Source organism: Pseudorca crassidens, chromosome 2, assembly GCF_039906515.1.
Source record: "Pseudorca crassidens isolate mPseCra1 chromosome 2, mPseCra1.hap1, whole genome shotgun sequence".
In the NCBI taxonomy this organism is placed as follows: Eukaryota; Metazoa; Chordata; class Mammalia; order Artiodactyla; family Delphinidae; genus Pseudorca; species Pseudorca crassidens.
The window spans coordinates 103,619,110-103,638,842 of NC_090297.1; the positions used below are offsets into that span (position 1 = coordinate 103,619,110).

Sequence of the window (19,733 nt, forward strand, 5' to 3'; positions counted from 1 at the left end):
CCATTTTCATTCTTTTTTCTTAATCTGCTCTGTGGCAGTTATCTCCACCATTCTATCTTCCAGCTCACTTATCTGTTCTTCTGCCTCAGTTATTCTGCTATTGATTCCTTCTAGACTATTTTTAATTTCAGTTATTGTGTTGTTCATTACTGTTTGTTTGCTCTTTGGTTCTTCTAGGTCCTTGTTAAATGTTTCTTGTATTTTCTCTATTCTATTTTCTAGATTGTGGATCATCTTTACTATCATTACTCTGAATTCTTTTTCAGGTAGTTTGCCTATTTCCTCTTTATTTATTTGGTCTTGTGGGCTTTTACCTTGCTTCTTTACCTGTAAGATATTTCCCTGTGTTCTCATTTTACCTCATTTACAGTGTTTGAGGTCTCCTTTCCCTAGGCTGCAGGATCATAGTTCCTCTTGCTTCTGTTCTCTGCCCCCAGTGGTTAAGGTTGGTCCAGTGTCTTGTGTAGGCTTCCTGATAGAAGGGACTGATGCCTGCACTCTGGTGGGTGGAGCTGAGTCTTTTTTCCACTGATGAGCAAGGCCAGGTCAGGTGGTGTGTTTTGGGGTGTCTGTGAGCTTAGTATGAGTTTAGGTAGTCTGTGTGCTGATGGGTGGGTTTGTGTTCCTGTCTTGTTTGTTGTTTGCTGGGAGCAGCTGGGAGCGGCTGGCAGTTGGGTGGAGATGGGTCTTGGATTCAGATGGAGGCTTCCGTGACATCTCTCAGTGATTAATCTTCCTTGGAGCCGGGAATTCTGTAGTGTTCCAGCACCCTGGACTCAGTGCTCCCACTCCAGAGCCTCTGGCCCAACTTCTGGTCGAGGGACCAAGACCCCACAAGTCGCTCATCCCGGCAATAAAGGGGATTAAAAAAAAAAAAACTAACAAAACCCCAGACAAATGCTATAAATTAAAATCAAACAATCAGAAACAGAAACAAGGAAGCACACACACACACAAAAGAAAGAAAAATAGAACCAAATAAATCAAATAGCAAGAGAACAACCAGACAAACAAAAGAACCCAAGAATGAAATCAAACAATTAAGAAGAAAGGTGACAAAAACCAAGAAACAAAACCAAAGCAGAGTGCCAACTGAAGAATGAAGCAAAGAAACAGAACTGACAAAAATGATATAAAAAAAGAAAAAGAGAAAGGGGAAAGATGACAGAACAACAGAAAAGCAATGTAGAAACAAATATAAAAAAAATAGAAAGTATATTTTAGAAAAAAAAGACAAACAAAACCCTGGAGAAATGGTAAAAACAAAATCAAACAAAAAGAGAAACAAGGAACACAAACACACATAAAAGAAACAAAAACAGAACAACCAGACAAACGGAAGAACTCAAAAATGAAATCAAACAATTAGGATTAAAATGAACAAAAACACATAACCTAAAAACAAAACCAAAGCAGTGTGACCACTAAAGAATAAAGCAAGGAAACAGAACTTATAAAAATGATTAAAAAATAACAATAAAATAAAAAGGGAAAAAACACAGACAACAGAAAAGCAAAGTAGAAACAGAAATATATACATTAAAAAAAGAAAAATTTATTAAAGAAAAAGGAAAAAAATTAGGGAAAAGAACACAGAAAAGTAAAAACAGAAATGTATAAAAAAAATAGAAAGTAAAAATATGTTATAAAACATGGAGATCCCAAAAGAGTAAAAAACAAAAAAACCAAAAAAAACCCTAAAACCAAAAAAAAAACAACAAAAAAAAGCTAGAACCAAGAACAGAATGAATCAAAACATAATGAAATTAATAGCAATAATTATGTGTCCCTGGCATCTCTGCTGTAAGTGTCCTTGCATATGCCGTGAGCTAGAGCCCACCTCCGCCTCCCCAAGAGGCTCTCCTCTGCCTCTGGGCTGGTCTCTAGACCTTCTGTGGGCCCTGTGGGCACCACTCAGACTATGATCTGGCCCAATTCCTGCATGTGCTGCCCCCAACGTCCACAGCTGCCAGAGCTAGACCATTTTCATTTGTGGGAACACTCATTGTCTACTCAGATATTCCTTAGATGCAGGATCTACCTAGCTGATTGCAGGGATTTAGTCTGCAGCTTGTACAGCTGATGGAAGGATTTTTGATCTTCCTTAGTCACCCCGTCCCGGGGGTTCAGCTCTGGTTTCATTCCCACCTCTGCGCGTGGTCCACCCACAGGAGTCTGGTCCTGAGGCTGCCTTGGAGCTCTAGGGTCTGCCCCCGTGAGGACCAGGTGCAGAGGTGGTAAGACTGCTTGGATCATGGGAGCCCTTACAGCCCCAAATGCACAGGGAAGCTGCCAGCCACAGGCACAAGAGATATGGTCGTAGTGAGGGCCTTTTCTGGCGCCCGGCATAAGGCACATGAGGGCCAGCCCTGGCCAGGGTTTTTCTGGCACCTGGCAGCAGGTGTGCAAGGGCCAGCCCTGAGAGGGTTTTTCTGCCCTGCAGCCAGCACGTGAGGGCCAGCCCTCATGGGGCTTTGTTTATTGCTCGGCAGCCAGCGCACAGAGCCAGCCTTGAGTGGGCTTCTTTTACTGTCGTCAGCAGGCACTGGCATGTAGGGAGAGAGAGGTTACAATGGTGGCTCCTCCCCCCTCTTGTGACTCAGCAATAGCGCCCTGCTTCCATGGCAGTCCAGTCTTCCTCCACAGGCATTCCCTGCTGCAGATTTCCTCCCTCCTGTCCCCTCAGTCCATCTCCCCACAGCCCACAGCAGTTCTCACTCTGGGCCTGTTCTCCAATCCCCATGCACCAGCTCCCAGCCCCCTTGCACACCTGTGAATACACATCCCAGTCCGGGGCACATAGGGCTGAGGTATGGACCATCTGTGTACTTCTCACTCTGTCCCGTCTGCCACAGATTGGCCGCTTCACCTTCTTCTGACAGCCTCAAATGCTGTCCTCTGTCCCAATCGATTTCCCCGTCGGAGATGGGGTTTCCCCAAATTCGGGCATCTCTCCTCTGCTTCAGCTCCCCCGACCCAGAGTGCAGGTCCTGTCCTACTTCCTCTCCTTCTCTTTCTCCCTTCTTTTTTCTGTCCTACACAGTTATGCAGGGATCTTTAATAGTCCTTTCCAGTGTCCAATGTCTTCTGCTAGTTTTCAGCCAGTGTTCTGTGAGAACTGTTTTCAGCCAGTGTTATGTGAGAACTGTTGCATCTACAGATGTATTTCTGATGCATCTGTAGAGAGAGATGAACTCCATGTCCACTTACTCCTCTGCCATCTTGAATCTCTCTTCTTGTAGCATCCTTATCTGGCTTTGATATCGGGGTAGTGCTGTCCCTGTCAAATGAATTTGGAAGCGTTCACTCCTCTTAAACTTTTTCACAGAAGAAATTGAGAAGAATTGGTATTAATTCTTCTCTATATGTATATGTATGGTAGAATTCACCGGGGAAGCCATCAGGTTGTGGGCTTATTTTTGTTGGAAAGTTTTTGATTGTTGATTCAAGTCTCCTTACTCCTTTCGTCTGTTCAGATTTTCTGTTCCATCATGGTTCAGTCTTGTTAGGTTGCATGTTTGCTAGGAAGTTATCTGTTTCTTTTAGGTTATCCAATATGTTGGCAAATAATTGTTCATAGTAGTCTCTTATAATCTTTTGTCTTTCTATGGTGTTAGCTGTAATATCTCCACTTTCATTTAGAATTTTGAGTCCTTTATTTCCCCATGGTTAGTCTAGCTAAACATTTGTCTCTCTTCTTTAAAAGCCAACTCTTTTTGTTGCTTTTTTCCTATTGTCTTTCTAGTTTCTATTTCTTTTATTTCTGCTCTAATATTTACTATTTCCTTCCCTCTGCTAACTATAGGCTTAGATTGACCTTTTTTTTCTAACTCCTTGAGGTTTAAAATTAGGTTGTTTGAACTGTTCTTTTCTTCTAATGTAGGCACTTAGTGATATAAATTTCTCTTAGAACTGGTTTAAAACATTTTTTTTTTTTACATCCCATAAGTTTTGCATGTTGTATTTTCCTTTTCATTGTCTCAAGATAATTTCTGATTTCCCTTCTGATTTCTTCTTTGATCCAATGGTTTTTCAGGAGCATACTGTTAAATTTCCACATATTTGTGATTTTTTTCATTTTCTTTTTGTTATTGATTTCTAGTTTCACACAACTGTGGTTAGAAAAGATTCCTGACATGACCTCAGTCTTCTTAAATTTGATAAGATTTGCTTTCTGGCCCAATATGATTTATCATGGAGAATGTCCCATGTATGCTTGAGGAGAATGTATATTCTGGCGCTGTTGGATGGAATATTCTGTATATGTCTTAGGTTCATTTGGACCATAGTGTTATTCAGGCCTTCTGTTTCCTTACTAATTTTCTGTCTGGATGATCTATCCAATATTTATAGTGGGGTATTGAGGTCCCTAATTATTACTGTATTTCCATCTATTTCTCCATTCAGTTCTATTAATATTTGCCTTAAATACTTAGGTGCTTCAATGTTGGGTGCACATATATTTACAATTGTTATATTCTCTTGATGAATTGACCCCTGGACCATATAGTGACCTCTGTCTCTTGTGACCAATTCTGACTGAAAGTCTATTTTATCTGATGTAAGTATAGCCACTCTTACTCTCTTTTGGTTTCCATTTGCATGGAATATCTTTTTTTATCCATTCACTTCCAGCCTGTATGTGTCATTAAAGCTAAAGTGAGTCTCTTGTAGGCAGCATATTGTTGGATTCTTTTTCTTTTTTTTTTTTTATCCTTCATCCCCTCTGTGTCTTTTGGTTGGAGAATTTAGTCCTTTAGCATTTAAAATAATTATTAATAGGTAATTACTGTCATTTTGTTAATTGTTTTCTGAGTATTTTTTTAAGTCTCCTATCCTTTGTTCCTCTCTTGCTGTCTTACTTTAATTTTTTTTTTAAACTGATATGCTTTAACTCCTTTCTCTTTATCTTTTTTGTATCTATCATAGGTTTTATTCTTTGTGGTTACCATGAGGTTTACATTAAACATCTTATAAATATAACAGTTTATTTTAAGCTGATTACAAACCTTCACTTGTGATGCTGTGCAATGATGCATCTGATACTGTTAGTGTTTTCAGTAGAAATGATGCATTATCATCTCGGAGTCTAGTCAGTTAAAATCCCAGGGAACTTCTATTCATTCATTTATCAGCTACTGAAAGGATGCCTTTACTATACTTGGTACTGGGAACATGGAGGCCAATAAGACATATGGTTCCTGTCCTCAAGGAGTTCAAAGTTTAACGGGGACATAATAATTATATAAACAATTTACAAAATTACAATTGTGCTAAGAGCACCAAAGAGAAGTACCACAGGTTGGGAGCATATACCATGAGCGATTCTGAAGTGAAAGGAAGAAGCGCTTTGAGGAAGAGATATAAGCAAAGACTTAAGATTAAGAGTTAAGAATTGAGAGAAAGAACAACAGCACATGCAAAATTGAAAAGGAGCTGGATGACAAGGCAATGAGAGATCAGTCTGGTTCAAGTACATTGAGGAAGGTAAAAGGGGACCTGGAAGTAAGTGAGTGAGATCTTGCAAGAACTTGGAGAACAGTTTAAGGAGTTAGGACTTAAAGTGTAATGAGAGGCCACTAAATGGTTTGAAGCAGGGGAGTAATGAGAAGGGATTTACAGTTTAAAAAGCAAATACTTACTACGTGTGGAAAACAGATTCAAGTAAAGAATGGTTGTAGGAGACCAATTGGGAGGGAGGCAATGGCTGTAGTCCAGGCAGGGGATGACGCAGCACAGGCTAGGCTGGAGGTGGTGGTAATACAGAGAGATTCAAGATCTATTTAGGGCTTGATGACAGACTTTATGTGGGGAATAAGGAAGAGGAAAGTGTTAATGCTAAAGTTTTTTTGCATGAAAAATGGAGGAGATGATAATGCCATTTTACTGAGAAAGCAAATTCTTATATAAAAAGTATTGTCAGACTGGGCTTCCCCATCCTGAACTTGGGTAATTAATGTTTTCAACTTACTGCAAGACCTTTATATTCATCCTTGTTGATTTTTTCATTTCTTTGGCTCATACTTCCAGTCGGTTCGGATATTTCAAAATCTTTAGTCTATCATCCAATGTCTCCTATAAATCCTCCCAGCTTTTTATCATCTACAAATTTGGTAAGTCATACTTTGTAATCATTTACTAAGTTGTTGTTAAGCATGTAAAAAGAGGACAGAATTAAGTACTCAGCCCTTCAGTGCATCCTTAATAATCTCTCTTCAGGGTGGCACTGGTTCATTAAGCAATACAACTGAGGAGTGTAACCAGCACCAGCAATAACACTGAACACTGAGGATGTGCCTAGCACTTAATGTCCATTATTTAATTTATTCTTCATGAAATTAATTTTTTCCATCCTCAAATACTCATTGAGCTCTCGTTATGTGTCAGGAACTAAGATAGGGACTATCATCATCCCCATTTTAGAGATAAGGAAACTCAGGCTCAGAGGGGAAGTAACTGGTCCTAAGTAACACAGTTAGTAAAGGACAGAGTTATAATATGAACCCCAGCTTGGAGACCCTCCAAACATATGCTGCTAAAAATTGAGTTTTTATTTTGTATACTTAAATTTTATATTTTTTTAATTCATAAGTCCAGCTCTAAGGTGTAAGTGAGCGTGTGCGCTCATTAGGAATTTTTCCAGACCAGTTTCTCTGTTACTTATATCAAAGAACTTCTCAGTATTATCTCTAATACATATTATAATTTCTACATATTCTTCATGGCATCATGTTTTTAGTTAAACTGAGGGCTTTTTCCCACATCTACCCTCACAAAGTTCAGTTTCTTGATCAGATAAACAATTCTTCTCTCTTTATCTCTTCTTTCATGGTCAGCATTATAAATGATCCTGTTCAAATTCTAATATCTTTATTAGGTTAAAAACCAATTGTTTGTAGACGTCTAAGAAACGAAGATTTTTTTTATATAGGTGGGATTTGCTGTTTACATTTTAAGAAAAATTGCTGTATTTCAAAAATATTTTTTATAAAATGGGATAATTGAATTTCACAATATTCCCTTTACACACAAATAATAATAACAAAAAGTTGTGAGATTGGTAAGTTAAGAAAATAAATGCAAATAAGGTAAACAAGATTCTGAACAAACAGGACTCCTCCTGTCTCCAATTCCAAAGAAATATTCCCAGAAGAAGAATGTACTGGTTTAAAAAAAAAAAAAAGAAAGTACAGAATTAACCCAGAACACACTTGGTTTTTACCAGTAAGTCAATTTCATTTCAGAAGTGTGACACTCTATGTCCAGGAGGTATATAAAAAAATTCTGTCAATATCAAAACTCAATAAAAAATTTTCAGTTTAGATAAAGAATAGTTGTTTTATAAGGCTCATCGGTGCAAGACATTATACAGCCAAGAAAATGTTACCAAAAATCTAACTGGCTATGATGACTGTCATTTTAAAATTCAGGTACACGACAGAGGGGTTTTACCAAGTAAAGTCTCAGCACTCAGCTTCTAACACATTATAGGTTTTTCAAAGGCTGTATTTATTTAGTTTTAACAACAACAAAAGAGCTACATCTACTTAGTTTCTCACTTACACGCAAAATATACTTCTTCAAACATCAAAATAAATGTTTCCTAAGCACTAACATACCTAAGAAAATTCACTCACCTCTAAGTTTCTGGAGGTCCTCCTTCAAATCAGGCCCTGCAAGCATGAAGATACTTTCTGACACAGGATTCTTATCAGTAAGACTTTCATTGCTGGTATTCACAATAGCTGTACAGTTCAGTAATGCCACATCTCCTTTCCTAAGGAAAATAAATAAATAAGAGCAAGTGTGGGGAAGAGGAGGCAGATAAGAAAGCTAGTTTCTAATCATTTCAAAACATTCTATCTTCACTCCCTTCACAACATTGGTTTTACCAGTTCACAAGCTTAAGCAACAGTAAAAAGTTGTTCCTGATTCAGAAAGGCTAATATGGCATCGCAGATAGATCTTGAACGCAATTGCTGTAACCCTGAAACCCACAAAACCATCATGTCATTCCTTTGCTTCTTACATAAGAGATGTGTGTGAGATGGGGAGTGACAGCTAATGGGAACAGGACTTTGGGGTGATGAAAATGTTCTAAAATTGACTCTGGTGATGGCTGCACAATTTTGTGAATATACTAAAAATCACTGACTTGTACAATGTAAACTAGTGCATTTGTATGGTATATGAATTACATCTCTAAAGCTTTTTTTAAAAACAGAAATGTACTACTACTGCTACATGCAACAACATAGACGAACTTTCAAATAACTGTGTTGAATGAAAGAGGCCAGACTGAAAAAAGAGTACACGATTCCATTTATGTAACGCTCTAGAAAATGCATACTAATCTATAGTGACAGAAAGATGAATGATTGCTTGGGGATGTTGAGGCAGGGAGGGGCAAGAGAGAGGGATTACCAAGGGACACAAAAAAACTTCCGGGGTGATAAATATATTCACTATCTTGATTCTGGTGATGGGTTCATGGGTGTATACATGTCAAAATTTACCAAACTGTACACTTTAAATATATGCAGTTTATTGTAAGTTAATTAAGTCTCAATAAAGCTGTAAATGTGTATGCAAAGTAATATTTCAATAATACAAGAGTTCACAAAAAAGAGTTCAGAAAAAAACATGAAAAAAAGAAATTAGAAGGAATTATGAGAAAGTATTATTACATCATGATATGATTTAACCAAGGAATTACCAGAGAACCACTTTTCCATTGATATCCTTATTGTAAAGAAAAGGTGATCTAATAGTCTCTTCCTGATATGTTTCAGCTGCAGTATCAGAAGTAGTTAATTGTTCTTCACAAGAATTGCCCCAGCTTGGTAGTGTATCCACATCCACAAACTGGGAAGGTGCACCCAAGGGATCCATGGAATGGGAACTTCAGCTTGTCTTTTCCCAAATTCCTCAGCAATTCAATATTCACTGTAGACTTTAGCTTAAGAGAAAAGAAAGAATCATTTTAATAGAGAAGCACAGGTATTACTTTACTTCTATTAGAGTAAAAAACAAAACTCTGCTGTGAAATGCTCCAATAGTACATTGTGTGATTATAGTCACTTAAACAGTCTATTAAAAAATCAAAACGTACAATGAATTACTACGGCTTTTTTAAACAGGAAAAAAGAGGGATTATTTAAACACAAATTATTTTCAAAGAATTACAGTCATTTAAATAATCACACAGCCCATCAGTTCTACTTTCCAGAAACACAGGACTATTCATTCAACATTCATTGAGTGTCTGCTATTGGCGGGGTAGGGGGAGTGTCAGGTACTGCAAGAGATACAAAGATAATATGAACAACTTAAAAAGTTCAGTCTAATACGGAAGATGAGAAGCAGGGAGGTTACTGCAATCAGGTAATAAGAGATAAAGGTCTGAACTATGTAGAGAAACAGATGGAGAGGAAGGCATAGATCTGTGAGGCAACAAAGGAAAAATTAACAGGATTTGAAAATTTATAGAATATAGTATATGAGACACCGATGTGGTATAAGTTTGGTTGTACAGAAATGTAGAAATTAGAAGAGAAGGGTGATAGGAAGACACGTAGTGTTAAGTCACAGAAACTCATGGGAAATTTAACATGATACTTCATTTGGCAGTAAGTCAGATAGCTATTTCAGTAAAATGGTAGATTCGTTCATTCAATAAATCTTTATAAGCAGCTATTATGTGTCAGGTATTGTTCTAGTTACTGGGGACACACAGTGAATAAGACAGAGCAAGTCCCTACCCTTAGAAAACTGATGCTTCCTTGAAAGCAGATGAAAAACGATAAACAAACAAGCAAGCAGGTATCTAACAGAACGACTGGAGGCAGTGAGTATTATAAGAAAAAGGTTCTATCTGAGCAGAGAGCTAAACAAAGTGAGAGAGCAAGCCATGTGAAGCTCTGGAGGGTGCGTCAGGCAGAGGGAATGGCAAGTACAAAGGCCAAAAGGGCAGGGAGGAGCTTGGTCTATTCCAGAAGAGCATAGAGGTTGGTTTGGCTACAGTACAGTGAGCTAGGTAATGAGTAGCAGGTGATGAGGTTGGTGAGCCAAGGAAAGGCCAGATGATCTAGTTTGTAAGCCATGATAAGAAGTTTAGATCTTAATGTAAATGAGGGTAAGCTATTAGAGGGTCCCTATAAGGATAATGACTTAATATAAATATTTGAAAAGATTACTCTAGCTACAGTGAAACTGAGTGGGGGCAAGAGTAAACGCAGAGACCAGTAGAAAACGACTGGAGTAATCTAGGTGATGGTGATGAAGGTGGTGAGGAATGGTTAGAATTGGAATGAATTTTGAAGGTAGGGTCAACAAGACTTTCTAAATGCACCTGAGGGGGTGAGGGAAAAGAACAGAATCAAAGGTTACTCCTAGATTTCCTGCTTGAGCAATTAAATAGACGGTAATGCTACTTATAGAGAAGGAAAAGACTGGAGTAGGTTGCAGGTGGAGTAATAATCAAGGTATTTTTTTCCTTATGTTTTCCTTTTGTTAGTTTGAGATGCCCATTATATGCCCAAGTATGTATATCAAACATGCAATTGGCTGGCTACATGAGGCTAGAGCCCAGAGGAGAGGTCAGGCTAAAGATATAAATTTGGAAGTCTCAGCCTATGGATGGTATTTAAGACCACCAAGAGAGAAAATGCAAATGGAGAACAGATCCAAGGACTCAGTCCTAAGGCCAAATTTAGAGGCTGGAAAGAGGAAAAGTTTAAAAAAGAGATAGAAAAGCATTGATAAGAATGGAAGATCTGGAAAGTGTGGTACCCTAAAAGCCAAGTGAAGAAAGTAACTTTAGACAGAATGCTCAAGAGGGATCATCTAGGGTTAAATGCTACTGAAAGGTTGAGTAAGGACTAAGAACTAATTAGTCGGTTTGGTAAATTGGAGATAGCTGGTAACACTGAACATACATAAGAGCAAAGAGATGATTAGGGAATGACAGCTGGTATGTGAACTTCCTGAGAAGCTTTTCTGTACGATCCTTATGTTTGTTAAGAGTCAAGGAGAAAAAGCATGCCCTTCTATATCTAATATCTTGCTGTTTCTTGCTGAGAGACATGGGATACTAATTGGAATGAACGATGGATTTGAAACAATATTCTAATTCCTGCACCAACACTGTGTGGTAGGAAATGTGCTCATTTATATAACAATTTCAGAAAGGCCTTGTAGATCATATCAGGATAAAATTGTATCGGAGAATTATTCTTATTTGTTACTAAGTACTCCTTTGATATTATTTTGAAATATATAAACTAATTTTATCTAGAAGTTGGTGTTTAGTCCATCCAATTGGCCTTTGAAACTAGAGGCAACCACAAGTCCTGTTGATCAGTTCACAAGTATTCAGCCTGGAACTGGACAAGCTGAACAGAGTACAAGTGAAGGCTACATTCACTGTCTATGGCTGAACTGCCTTGAGCTCAACGGAACGACACCCTGCAGAAATTCATAATTTCAAAAAATTATCCACAGGTTTTTGGTGACAACTCATGCTGAAATTTCTTAACCATGATATTAAAAAGTCCATTAAAAACAAACTTAGTTTTCATTTTGTAAACTTGAATGTCAAATTACAGGGCTAAATCACTTCTTTAAAATAACTTTTCTTTCCAATTCTAAGTAATACTCACTTACAGAACATTTGAAAGATACCAAAAAGTAGTTCCTACCTTTTTCTGTGATAGGTAAAATCATAAGGTACGTACAATTTTGAATCCGGTTTCTTTAGTATTTTAAGGTAAATATTTCCATATGCAATTACACTTTGAGGCAGAAGCAGAATGGTAAAAGCTTGGGCTCCGTTATCAGAAGGCCTTAGTTTGGGTTGAGGACCTACCACCTAACAGTCATATTATCCTTGACTCTAAACCAGAGTTTTCTTATTTTTAAAATAGGAGTAATGTACTACTATGGTTATTGTGAGAATTAAATGATATAATCTGTATTAAAATTGCACAGCAGGGACTTCCCTGGTGATCCAGTGGTTAAGACTCTGCCTTCCAATGCAGGGGGTGCAGGTTTGATCCCTGGTTGGGGAGTTAAGATCCCACATGCCTCTCAGCCAAAAAACCAAAAAAACCCCATAAAACAGAAGCAATATTGTAACAAATTCAATAAAGACTTTAAAAAAATGGTCCATATCAAAAGAATCTTTAAAAAAAAACTGCATAGCAGAGCACCTGGCATCAAGCAAGGCACAATAAAAGTTATAACTTTCTCAGAGCCAATGTGAAAGTCACCTGCACCACTGTTGAGATAAAGAGATGTTTTCATGTGTGGGAAAGACCAAGACACTCACTGTCAAAGACTCTCTAACGAGCATCAGATAAACCAAAAACAAATTGGTGAATTAAGATACACTCTTACTTATCTCAATGTCTGCTCTTGTAATGACTTGTTAATCCCTAACACCTAGATCAAGCCTACATCTGTTTTCTCTGATCTGCTGCTGCGCCAGTAGGGAAAAAAAAAATCAGAAGTTATTCTCTCTGCTGTCAAAACAAATACATGGTTTCCTATGTTAGCTTGGCCCTCCATCAACACTAACTGAAAACTGTTTTGAGTAATTCTTGGATGACTCTATGCTATTCCACACAGCATCTGTGATAGACAGCCTCCAAGATGTCCTTCAATGATACCTGCCTCCTGATATTAATGCCATTGTGTAGATGCCTCCCATAATGAATAAGGCTGGCCAGTGTACCCAACTGGATATTGCAGAAATGACAGTGTGTGACTTCCACGGATGGATCATAAAAGATATTGTGGCTTCTGCCATGCTCTCTTGGACTGCTTGTTCTGGAGAAGTGAGCTCTCGTGACATGGGGACACTCATGAAGCTCATGGAAAAGCCCCTGTGGGGAGAGACTGAAAGTTCCTGCCAACAACCAGCATGAACTGACAGACATGGGAATGAATCACCTTGGATCCTCCAGCCCCAGCTGACATCTTGACCACAACCTCATGAGAAACCCTGAGCCAGAATCACAAGACTAAGCAACTTTTGAATTCCTGACCCATAAAAACTGTGAGGTAATAAATGCTTATTTCCCTATTATGTCCCAGGCATTCATTCATTCAAGCACTGTTAAGTGCTGAGTCTCTGTCTAATGGAAGAGATAGCTCCACAAAAATCACACAAAGATATAATCGTAGAAATACATACATAGTTAAAATCTGTGATAAGTGTCCTACAACAAAGAAGTGGGGGAGCTATTTAAATTGAAGAGGCAGAGAATGTCTCTTCCAGATAGTGAGGGTTGAGACCAAAAGTAGAAGAGTTTTACAGGCTGCGGAAAGGTACATCTGGGCGCCTTAAGGCAGGAAAGAGCCTAAGACACTAAAGGAACAAAAGAAGGCCAACTGTGGAAGTTACAGTGAACCACAGGGCATTAGATATGTTACAAATATGCTTTCTAATCCTTACAATAATCCTGCAAAGTAGGTATCAGAACACTTATTTTACAGTGAGGGCACCAAGACCCAGAGGTTCAATTATCAGCTCAAGGTAACAGAACTAGTAAGTGGTACCTTGAGATCCAAATCAAAGACCAGCTGGCACTAAAACCCATGCCATTTCCATTACATCATATCACATTGCCTTCCTTCTTTTCCTGATGCTCTGAGAAAAGAGAAGTCATTGTTGAAATTATCTTAACTTCTCTCCAACTCAAAATGTCTCTATCTTCACTCACTCTTTCCAACTTCCAAGTGATTTTTGGGTATATTCCACACTTTTAAGCCTGCCAAATCACCTTCATTTAAGCATTTTACTGCACCTGACTAGCTTTCCTCTAAGAGAATGTAATAACATCAAGTATCCCTTCACTACACCTGATCTCTCCTTCCCCTGAGTCTCTTACTCTCAAATTTTTTCCCTACCCCATTTCTTCAGAATACCAACAAACTCCTCTTTTCACCATTTAACTTTAAGAGTAATCTGTTTCGCAGCTCTACTTCCTTTTCCTCCATTTATTCAACCCACTGCAGTTCTGCTTCCATCTCTATAACAATACTAAAACTGCTTTTTCAAGGTCAACAATAATTCTCCAAATGTCAAGTCTAAGAGCTAATCAAATTTTAGCTGCATCCACTATTGATTATTCCCTCCCTGAAACTCTATTATCTTCTTTGACAGTACACTCTGGTGGTTCTCCTATATGTCCAACCACATCTTGTCAGTATAGTTTGTTGGATCTTCTTCCAAGATCTTAAAAGTCATTGTGACACACAAGATACTGAGTGTTAAATGAGTAATAGGTAATGTTCAGAGCTCTTACTGTAGAGCAAATTTAATGGCATTATATGAAAGTGTCATGGCATTTAACAATGAATTCTTTTTCAGCTCCATCTCTAAACAGAAATGTATTTTTCTCATCAAAAAGAGATTTAAATCTCCCCCTCCCCCAACACACACACCTTGGCAATAAAGCAAATGGAGCAGCAAAGCCAAGCTAGGCAGGAAAATCTGATCCCTGATCCTTAAGGAACAGTGGTTCTTAACATTCTTGGAGTCACAGACCCCTTGGAGAATTTACATGAAATATAAAGACCTTTTCATCACCCAAATTGTGACTACATGAGCTCATACAAGCACAGGTCTGGAAAAAAATCTGAGGGGTTTCCCAGACTCAAATTAGGAATCCCAGTGATAGAATACAGAGTGCTCGGGTAAGGAAAGGAGGAGGGGAAAGCTATAATAATCTACAGCTTTAGCCAGAATTTTGGATAACATTAAAGAGGAGCGGGACTTTCCACTGAAAATCAATTGATCAGTCCTGTATTTTGAACAGGTTCATAAGCAAACACAAAACCTTAGTAAAAATGCTCTTGAAGCAAGACATTTACGTCCCAGGATCTCAAAGTTTACATGTAACAAACAGATGATTGCAGAATCAGATCTATTTCCTTAGCCATACTATCTTAAGGGCTATCTTCAGTACCTCCCTAGATGAGGATAAAGAGAACCCACTATGTATCTTTTACAATTCAAATTAGTAATGAGTATATAACAGTTCTTATTACACTGTAGCTCATCTTTTTTTTCTCAAAATCTTGTCATCTTTTAGTTTAAGAAGTCCTCCAAATAGTGCTTTATATGATTAATTGGATTGGTTAGAGGGATTAGACTTTTATTGTTCAAGACAGGGCAGAATCAGGCAGAACGTCTTGGATCACTGTCTCAAAAAATTCTGATTTTTTGTCTGAATAAAGAGAAAATGATATCACTTAAAAGACAAAAGAACTTTAAATCTGTTTTCTTATTCTTCAAAATGCTTACATTGATTAGATAGGCCTGGATAAAAGTACAAAGAGAGCTGGTCCATGCTTTTGACCTCCACTCATTACCAGCTCTATTTCATTGTTTTTGTATAAATTATAGGTTTACCATTCTTTATGTCTTTGTATTTCAATATTTTAAACTTCAAGGTACTTAGATATTTCCGCACAATACCTCTATCCCAACACCAAATCTATTATATTTAAGAATCATTCTATGCAAATAGAAAGAATGACTTTTTCTTTTTAGAAAGTTACTTAGATGGAAAAACAAATGGAAGCAGTCAAATATGTCAACAATAAATACAGTATAACAAAAAGATTTCTAAGTTGTGTTAATAGCCCAGGTCAAATTTAACACCATTATTCAAAACCAGCCAAACACATGCTCTCTCTAATGGTGAGTTAGTAGTACCACCTTCATATTAAAAGAACTTTACTATGTTTCATCTATCAATGTCTAAACTGAAGAAGATGATTCCTGTGTACTGGTTTACATGTGTGTGAGTGGCAGGTTCTGGGTCTGCTGTGCTGTGTCGTGACTGTCAGTGTTTCTCTAGTTTTGCAGTAACGCCGTGTTGTTATTTACGCTCTGACAGACTGTCACGTGGTAGGTTCTTTCTCAGGAACTCAATTTAACTATTATTTATTGATATATCATCACCTTTGAAACGCTTTTACTGGCACAACTTATTGTTAAAGTTTTGAATCCAAAAAGTAAAAAGAACTTTACTATGTTTCAATTATAAAATTAATACATTTAGCAATTCCGAAACTTAAGAAACTAAGGTTATGCTCCTGAAGTAGTGCATTGGGAAGTTATAAGATGCATTATCTTAGCACTCAATCGAAGATGCTTACAACAACTTTCATTAAAATTATTTTTTCTGGGAATTCCCTGGCAGTCCAGTGGTTAGGACTGGAGAGGGCGCAGGTTCGATCCCCAGTCAGGGAACTAAGATCCGGTAATCCGCGCGATGCGGCCAAAACATAATAATAATAAATAAAACAAAATTATTTTTTCCATTTGTGATTGTCCTTTCCCATAATATTTAATAATGTTAAATTAATTTTTTAAAGATAAAATCATGACTCATTCTAATACAGAAGTGAACATGGTTCAAGATTTTATTTAACTCACAAAGGAACCAGCCAGATGGTTGATAAAGGGAGTCCCAAAATTGGGCTCATTAATAGATCAGGAATACTGAAATGAATGTACGTGAGGCAAAACTTCCACTCAACCTCTAAAAGACATGTAGAATTTTCATGTCTACAAATAAAATGATTTAGTATTGACAGTAGTTATCTACAGTTTATACAGCTGTAAAATAACTTTCTTAGAATCAGGTAATACAAGGGGTGTCACCGAGATGGAATCAAGACTATGTACTAAAGCACGTTTTTTCCTCATATATATACACATTTTTTCGTATATTAGCCATACACGTTCACCTAAACGCTCCTTTCCCCATCAAACTTATCTGAAGTAAGTCTGTTGCCACAATTTCCTCCTTTCTCATTCATCCAACCCACCGGAGGCTTGTTTCAAACACCTACACTGTTACATCTATTTACAGCCTGATCATATCCATTCTCTACTCTTATCATATGGCAGACTAGGTGAACATGTCTTAAAAACTCAAGAAACGCCTGAAGAAAATCAGGTAATATAGATAAAACTCTATTTTCTAAGCTGGCTGCAGCTATCTTGAAGGCACAGACTTATTTCTTTTATATACCTATATGTTAGCTTTAATCTTCCACAGCTACAGACATCAGAACTCCTTTCTAAACACTTTTATGCAGCCCAAGAATAAAATCGGACAAAACTGCAAGAAAGAAAAGCTAATTCCCACTTGGTGACAGAGCACCTAAAGCCTCAATTACCAAGCAAGGAGGAGTCAGCCCTGGTCACTTCCCCCTCCGGCGACCAAGGAGCGGAAACCAAAAGCCAGACCAATGTCACTCCAGGGACTGCGGAGATCCAGACAACTCAGCATCCTGGGCTCAGCGCCTACCCAGCCCTGATTCGAGCAGCTCTCGGTCCGTGAAACACCCAATCCACACGAGCGACCACACAAACTCGACTCCTGCACCCCAGGACGCGCGCCTCCCCAGGGGCTAGAGCACCACTGTCCCTTGTGCCTGGGTCTGCCTATCCTCTATCTTCTGGTGGGTAACTTCTCCCCGACAGCGCCTCGGGCGAGAGGAATCAGACCAACAGCGGAGGGGGGAGTGCCAGGCTCATTTTTGCGGAGAACTGACAAAACCAGCCCTCTATGCCCGCACCCCCAGCCCTGGCCGAGTCCCGTGCGCCCCCCGCCGCGCCCCCGGCCCGCTCCGCCCCGCCTTCCTTCCCGGCCTCTGTCCCGCCTCTCACAGCATTCCGGCGGGCCCATCCAGGAGGCAGGCACGGCGGGTTAAGTTCCTCGTGGAAAGCGGCCGAGCGGCATCCCCGGACAAGCCTTGCCAGGAGCTCGGCGGGTAAAGCAGCCAAAGTCGCAGGAGGCTGGAAAGACCAGCCGCAGGAGCCCGGGCAGGCGAAACACCGCCTTCCGCTCCCGGCCGGAGCTCACCAATCAGAGCCCAGCTCTTACGTCATTTCCCCCAGAAGGCAAAGGGAACGTCGGGCGGAAGAGGATCCTCGAGCGGACCCGGAAGGGGTGGGTTCGACGGGCGGGTCCAATCAGCCCGGAGCCTCGTGGAGGCCCAGGTAGGTACCGTAGGCGCGCGGCGGCCGAACGCTTTTTGCTTCGCTCCTCGGGTTTGTTTGGTCCTGGCTGAGGCCTTCCTGGTGCCAGCAGCGGGCGAGGCAGGGGGATTTGGGGCCGGTCTCGAGGGTGGAGGGGCACCTGGGCCACTGCGGGAGCCCCACCGCCGTCCCTGGGAAGCCGGCCGCGGACACCCGAAGCTGGCGCGTGCCGTGTTGAGCTAGTTCACCCGGCGCCTGCAGGGCTCGCCTGAGGATGGTCTGGCAGCGTGGTGGGTGTGCGGACCCCCCACTTCACCCTCTCCTGAGTGAAGAATTGGTTTAGGGACATCTGACAGGTCTGTTCCGGCGGTCCAGCCTTTCAGCGCATCATAGAAGCATGTTTTCGGGGGCTGTGGGTTAAGAAGCAGGGGCATAGAGGAAGGTTAGGGCGTGAGCTCTCTCCGAAAAGCGTCATATACACAACATGCATGTGAGACACAAGTGACCAGTACCAAGATGTATGGAAGATCGTTGAAGTTCTGAGGCAATGGAAAAGGCTTCGAGCATTGGACTAGCCCCAAAGGAAGTGGGCCTCAGAGGGTAACACTTAGGTAGACGGGCGAATGCATGTTATTCTAAGTGGGAGGAACAATTTGAAGAAGGCAGGTGACAGGACAAAGAGGGAAACCAGCTAGCCTGACAGAAAAGTTTATGCGAGAACTAAAGAGGAATAGATAGGTTGAGTGCTTGCGAACTGCACACTGTTTAGCTCTTAAAGGGTTTTGGGGTAGGATTAGTGCGTTTGAAAAGATTAGTCAGGTAGTATGAATGACTTTTAAAAGAAATGAATGAAAAACATGGAGGTGGAGGTGCTACATAGTGCAGGAACCCAGTGATAAAGAGCTGGAACAGAAAGTAGTGGAAAGAGAAAAGGATCCTCCTTCAGAGAAACAGGTAGAAGTTTCTGACAAAAGAGAAGACGGAGGCAAAGAGAAATAGTTTAGTGGTTAAAAGAGGAAATTTTGGAGTTTGGTTTGTAATCTGGCTTTGGCACTTAAAACCCGCTGAATGACTTTCAGCTAGCTATTTCCTGTCTCTGTGTCTAGTTTCCTTGTCTGTAAAATAGGGATAAGAATAGTACCAATCTTGCAAGGTAACTGTGAAGGATCCTTTTAAGCACTTTACATGTATTAACCCACTTAATTCAATTAATTATGATCAATCCAATTAATAAATATGAAATTAACTGCATATGTTTACTCAGTTATATATATATTTTAATGTATCAGTTACCATATAGTAAGCACTCTTTCAGTATTGGCTGTTTAAATAATACTAATGAGCCAAAGGTTACTACAAGGTTTTGAGCCTGAATGGCTTGGAGAGCTGTGTGTTTTAGACTCAGAAAAAAATGAGTAGGGTTCAGGAAGCAAGGTAGGTTTGGTTTTATACACGTTAAATGTGATACTGCAAGGTGTTCGGATGGGGATGTCTAATAAGCTCTTGGAGCTGTATAGTTAGTATTCAGGTATGTAGGCCAGACTGGAAGTAGGGATGTGGTGGGTCCCTGGGCCTAGGCATGCTGTATGAAGTCTCCAGGGAAAATACTGTGGTAGACGGCGGAAGACTACCATGAACAACAATTACAGTTAAGGGGCTGGGGCCAGAGGAGTAAGATGAATTGGTAAAGAATTGATCAAGTGGCCCAGGTGAAGAGCGTTTTTGCCAT

The 19,733-nt window shown here is 39.6% G+C and overlaps 2 protein-coding genes across 6 annotated transcripts in view; one reads left to right on the forward strand and one right to left on the reverse strand.

Annotated features, from left to right (window-relative positions):
* Positions 1-17,865, reverse strand: part of GDAP2 (ganglioside induced differentiation associated protein 2) — a 71,124-nt gene extending 53,259 nt beyond the window's left edge. For 2 of the 4 annotated variants that reach the window (XR_010941027.1, XM_067727429.1), the window contains exons 1-3: positions 17,693-17,865; positions 8,717-8,959; positions 7,638-7,777 (exon numbers count right to left, since the gene is read on the reverse strand). Coding sequence is in view for 3 of the 4 variants with exons in the window: in XM_067727429.1 (XP_067583530.1) it covers positions 7,638-7,777; positions 8,717-8,892 (316 nt within the window). In the remaining variant the exon portion in view is untranslated. The remainder of the gene's footprint in view (positions 1-7,637; positions 7,778-8,716; positions 8,960-17,692) is intronic. The other 2 variants (XM_067727427.1, XM_067727430.1) reach the window with 2 other exon arrangements.
* Positions 17,866-17,890: 25 nt separating this feature from the next.
* The window catches only part of WDR3 (WD repeat domain 3), a 40,622-nt gene continuing 38,779 nt past the window's right edge, over positions 17,891-19,733 (forward strand). The window contains exon 1 of one of the 2 annotated variants that reach the window (XM_067727425.1): positions 17,891-18,025. The gene's annotated coding sequence lies outside the window, so the exon portion shown is untranslated. Of the gene's footprint in view, positions 18,026-18,071; positions 18,361-19,733 lie in introns of those variants that run through there. The other variant, XM_067727426.1, reaches the window with a different exon arrangement.